The 5,459-nt window shown below is 40.9% G+C and overlaps 1 protein-coding gene across 1 annotated transcript; it reads right to left on the minus strand.

Moving 5' to 3' along the window:
• Positions 1-2,014: 2,014 nt before the first annotated feature.
• On the minus strand, positions 2,015-4,719 carry LOC139453113 (gamma-glutamylcyclotransferase-like). Its single transcript, XM_071234743.1, has 3 exons — positions 4,606-4,719; positions 3,613-3,755; positions 2,015-2,282 (listed from the first exon to the last, which is right to left on the minus strand). Exons 1-3 carry the CDS (start codon positions 4,717-4,719, stop codon positions 2,015-2,017), a joined length of 525 nt encoding a protein of 174 aa, XP_071090844.1.
• Positions 4,720-5,459: the final 740 nt, after the last annotated feature.

Here is a 5,459-nt window from a genome sequence, read left to right on the forward strand (position 1 = left end):
GCAAATACAGTTAGTGTTGAATCCGTTAATACACCAATCTGTGTACAATATAGCCCACTTCACTGATAACATCTCACCATGGGGGGATGTCACGAGAGCGACCTTTGCTTCGCTTGGGTACAAACTCATGGGGAAAAGGCCGCTCTGGTGGGGCCGTAAGTCGTTTTATTTTTGTTAGGAGAGAACGGTAGGCAGACAAGGGGAGCGTCTCAAAACTAATTCAGAAGCATCCCTTAAGACCGCCATATCCTTTCGATCCAACGACTGCAACGGCGTTGGGCCACCCCATTATTCGACGTCAACGCGGTGCTGGTGCCAGAGCCTATCGTCCCTTCCGTAGAACGGTACCGTCCCTAAGTTATGGAGTGCAATGGGCACGACCTGTATGACGTTGGCAGCGACGTCACTGGCAGAGGGCATCCTCTACACGGATGAAGGTCGGTTCCTCTGCATCGGGTTCATGAAAGAGTCAGTGTGTATGGACGGAGCGTGGCATGTAGTTGCGCCCAAGAGGTCAACCAACATGGAGGAGTTGGTGGATGTTTTTTTTTGTTTTTTTTTTGTTTTTTATTGTTGTTTTTTTTGGTTTTGTTTTTTTTGGGGGGGGGCTTTGCGATGACAAGAAAACCTCGTGATCGTAAATGACAACATGAACACTCGGGGATATAAACACATCAAGTTCATTTGGTAATTTATTTGTTAAAGTCGACACAATTTATGTATAACAACTTCATTAATACTGTAAAGGCGACGTTTAGGTATAAATCCTTGACAACGGTATAAGGATTGTGTCTACTTTGTCATCCGTCAACTTCTAAGTAATGCCTATCAAACAATATATATCTTGTAACCAAACAATATACAACGATGTTACAGTAAAGCGATTTGAGCATACATACGCTCATGACACCTCACTTATTGAGGAACATATTTATTCTAAAAGTGTGTATACACCCTATATAATATAGGTATAAAATAGGGATATAAGTAATAATAAAAATGACATTCACTTTGTATGAGTTCAAGTCGCAAGTTCCGACGATCATACAGATTAGCCCACATACTCTGAAGGTTCATTCAGCAATGGCCACACACACATAGGGAACGTGAATTGTGTTCCTTTCACCGACTTTCAAACTCAGAAGTTTGGTACATGTACATCACTTTAGATTCATTCGATATACGCCTGAATGAACACATTAACATTATTACATTAACTTGATTGATCCTGCTAGTTTCTGACATGGAATGTATTGTTTACTAATTCTTGTCATTATGCAGGATTCGTATTCCTGTTGGCCTGTGGAAGACCTGTATATAAATGCAGATAAGTAAAGCAATCCGCCACCAGTTGATGCAGACATCGCATACTTGTTCCCTGTGCTCTGTATTCAGACTTTTTTATATAAATAATAGATTATTAGACTTGTATTTTCGTAGAGTAGATGTCCTTTATTAAGTCTCCAAACGCACACCAAAGGCTCAAAGATGCAATGTATGAATGAAGCAAAACCACATTCTAGTAATGCCGTTAAAATACATGTCATTCGTACTAAGTTTAAGACACAAAAAATACACAACATTTACTAAATTCTTTAGAAACCGCGTTTAGCAGTGCCTGGGAGAAGCGACCCATTTGTGATATAAAGTCTGGTAATTCTAGTGCCGGTTGTTCATATACACACTCACACAGTGGAATACTGCTTTCAAGTCTCCTAAAATGTGTCTTTAACAGAATACAAGAAGCCGTATACTTACTGTTGTAATTGTATTGTAAAATACAAGGCAACTTTAGAACAACACTTGCAAATTATTGGGCTTGAGATAATGTGACATTGAAGGGAATATATAATATATATTGATCTGAATAATTAGGTGAATTAACTTTATATGGTATCCGTCAATCCTAGTAACAAGCTGTGCCCAATATAGTCCATTTCACTGTTACCATCTAAATATGACTTCGACGGGAACATGCGCCACAGTAACACTGTGTCGACTTTCCACGTTATTGTCAAGGCTGCCTTTTCAGTATCGCCAGGACGTCTTCATACACGGCAACACGACCGCTAAAGCCGTTGTCTTGCAGACCCTTCAGAGTTTGAATGTACTCCTCCGGAACGTTGCTCTGTTGAGCTCCACGCACTATTACGTCCTTATACTGCGGTGAAGGGAGCTCCTCCTGACCTTGACCTTCACGCATAGCAAAGCCGTAGCATATGAACTTGCTACCCTGAAGGTCAGTCACCTCAAGGTTGAGTCCTTGGTGAGTATTTTCTTGACTGCAGCGATAATACGAAAAAGCCAACATGTGAGAAAGTTACAAACACACGTTTCAGGATGAGCTCTCGTGACAGTTATCATATTATGTTTATTAAAAAGAGTATATGTTTTCTGTGATACACGGTGCTCATCAATAATGATGAATCTCGAATCCTATATAATGTTTCCCTCAGAGTCTCATTCATGAATCCTGAATACTAATTAATATAAATTTCAAAAGCATTGAGAAAAGTGATTTAAAGTTTACGGCCCCCCCCACCCCCTCCCCCCCCCCCCCCCCCCCCCCACCCCCGAACACACACACATGGTATCGAAAAAAGAAATGTTACAAAGGAAACGTTGAAACGGTTTTGTACACCATTAATTTGTTTTAACTGTTGATTGTGCGTACTAAATACAATTATATTTGTACTGCTCAGTCCCGAATACTCTCAGAATAGACCCCCGAATCCTGCGTTTTCCATCTTCCCGAGGCAAGAGAGTTAAATGACTATAAAGGTACAGTTTCCACCCTTGCCAAACTAGGCTGTACTTCCGGAGTTACACTTTGGCTAGACTAACGAGGCTATGCATAATCCAATCAAAATCGCATAACGAAATCGACATCCGGTTCGTGAACAACATGGATTTCAACGATTTTCATGTTTTTTTTTAATGATGGTGCTCAGATGCTTTTAGGCACTTTGCGAGGAAAGACCCGTTTTATTACAAAAGAGGCCTTGACTGTCGATCAGATCGTCTTGACCGGGCGCCGCCAAGTTGTTTGAAGCAAACGTTAGATATATGAGAGGTGGAATCTGATAGGTCAATAGGAGGGACATAACTCGTAATAGCCACTGCTTCCACTACGATCGAGCCATGAAATTCAAGCCTAGTTCGGCAAGGGTGGAAACTGGACTTTTATTGTCAGTCAAAGCCCTTGCCACGGGAAAATGCAAAGAATGACGTCATGTTTACAACAGCCGGTTGTTTCTGAGGACTCATGCATAATTGTGTAGACTTAATAGCAATACTTGCCATTAGTATATTCTGTTTCAACATCCTATGTTTGAATTAACCAATTAGCAGCAGCTGTGGTACTGGGACGGGGCGTAGCCGAGCCACATTTGAGCGCATCCATGATTGTTTCAAACCATCTCTCTGTATCGTCACAGTACCCTCCATGTGTTATACAAGTGAACATTTCTGTTTCAAAAGTCTGGCTAGTCTAATTGACGTGAAGGTTTACAGTGATGAAAAAAACATATACAGTAGATCCTATTTTATCACAGAATGTCACCCAATAGAAGTTCAATGAATACTCAATGAAACTTCAGACGTCCAGATTACCTGTCCAATTCGGCCTTCACCTTGTCTTCCAGTTCCCAGATCACCCCCCAAACATGGCTGCCTGGTGACTTCCGGAGATTAGCTGTTGGTCCTTGCCAGACTCCTGGTAACGGCCAATCGCGGCAAAACGCCAGACGGTAATTCTGGAATCACGGGAACTTATAAAATGTGGGCTCGGATTATTTAATCAAAAACAAAATGCTTGAACAAAATATGCTAAGACTGTTTCAAAGAAATTGTCAGCCACAAAAAATGCATTGATGTCCAATGCAAAAAAAAAATTAAGACTCATAGTTTTATAATAATTAAATCAAATATCTGGTTTTGCAGCTGTAGCTAAATAGATATCTAGTCTCCATACAAAATCGTAGCCTCCCCCCCCCCCCCTCCCCCCTCCTAAAAAAAAACAACAACAATAAACAAAAACAAACACAAAACAACAGCAACAAACAAAACAAAACAAAACACAAAACACAAAACACACACAAAAACAAACAAACAAACAAACAAAAAACCCACAAAGTGACTCTAGTCATTCAATAAATCAGTTATTCTTACAGTGGGGAAGCGGGTGCACCAATGATCACAGGCGCTGTAATTCTTTTGAGCAGAGTTGGGTCCAAGAGTCGCACTGTTTATGTTACTTGGTTTGTCACCACCATACCCATGCTCGTGGGTTAAATCAAAGTGGTATAGTTACCTTTTGTGACCTGCATCACTTCGGGCTTTCCTACCTAGATGACACGACCTGGTATAACTGGAATACTGTTCAAAGCGGCGTTAAACCAAATTTATTCACCCAGTATTTGGTTAATTATCCAAGCTTTACAAGTTGTTCTTCCTAGGAATTAATATTAAAACATATATGTTATACAAAACAAGTTTCAATGTTTCTTAAACAAGCAAAAAGCATCCCCCTCGCAAAACACGCATAGTTTTATGTATGTCGTAACATACAACGTATCATATGATTTCATAGACCTCCGTTCTTACCTCCAACTTGGCAGGACCTCTAAATATCTTTAACGCCATAGGGTTGTAGCAGAGCATGCGCTCCTTCAGCATGTTGCTGGCATAGGCGAAGTGGAGGAATCTTCCGGTAGACATGATAGCGTCAGTCACAGACCTTGCCCCAGCGGCACTGCACGGGACGGATCTTCTGGCTATGACACTGCGGCATATGCTGTGTGCCCACGCCCCTACCCATAACGAGGCCGGTATACCCGAATGGAGGCTGGCTGATGCAAGTCACTTGTCCTCTCTTATAATATGGGCCAAGATTTTTAATGGAAAAGCGTAGGAAAGTAGTGGATTAGGAGGTGGGAGGATCTGACCGAAATACATGTTTTGTGCTTGTGTAAATAATGAAAAAAATTAATTGAATAAATTGCAAATGAATAAAACTTTTTCATAATGGAATATCGTTAACATCGATTGTTTAGAGGCCGTCGTGATATAGCTGGACACATTCACTGTTGGTTTCCCGTTTTAGTACGTCATAGGCATTGTGCTATTTCTCCAGATATTAAATAGTCTCATTTTTGGATAGCATTCACAACGTCCGATATTCATGAATGAGGCCATTTGGTGTATATTTGGAACAGGGGCTAACAAACCACACTCATGACGGGATTATAGTTTGAATTCAGAGCACGGATTTACAACTATAGAATTATAGCTGTGTGTGACTTGACCTACATTGGAAACGTGGCCAGTGTTCGTTCAATGACACAGCGACCCGTGTTGTGCCAAGTCATTTTATGATGCTATCACACAAAAGTAGGGTGGTAACTGTGTAAAATAAAATGACACAAGTTCAACTTGATCGGGGATCGAGTGTGTGTGTG

The sequence above is a fragment of the Haliotis cracherodii genome, unplaced genomic scaffold, assembly GCF_022045235.1.
Source record: "Haliotis cracherodii isolate W230 unplaced genomic scaffold, xgHalCrac1.p SCAF_10, whole genome shotgun sequence".
NCBI lineage: Eukaryota > Metazoa > Mollusca > Gastropoda > Lepetellida > Haliotidae > Haliotis > Haliotis cracherodii.

What these genes read in the sequence shown, in the direction of transcription:
- LOC139453113 (XM_071234743.1), bottom strand. Translation starts at nt 4,719, where the DNA reads ATGTCTACCGGAAGATTCCTCCACTTCGCCTATGCCAGCAACATGCTG. An exon ending in GAGGTCCTGCCAAGTTGGAG is followed by an intron (nt 3,756 to 4,605) that starts GTAAGAACGGAG and finishes CCGTGATTCCAG; the next exon opens with AATTACCGTCTGGCGTTTTG. An exon ending in GTGAAGGCCGAATTGGACAG is followed by an intron (nt 2,283 to 3,612) that starts GTAATCTGGACG and finishes TTATCGCTGCAG; the next exon opens with TCAAGAAAATACTCACCAAG.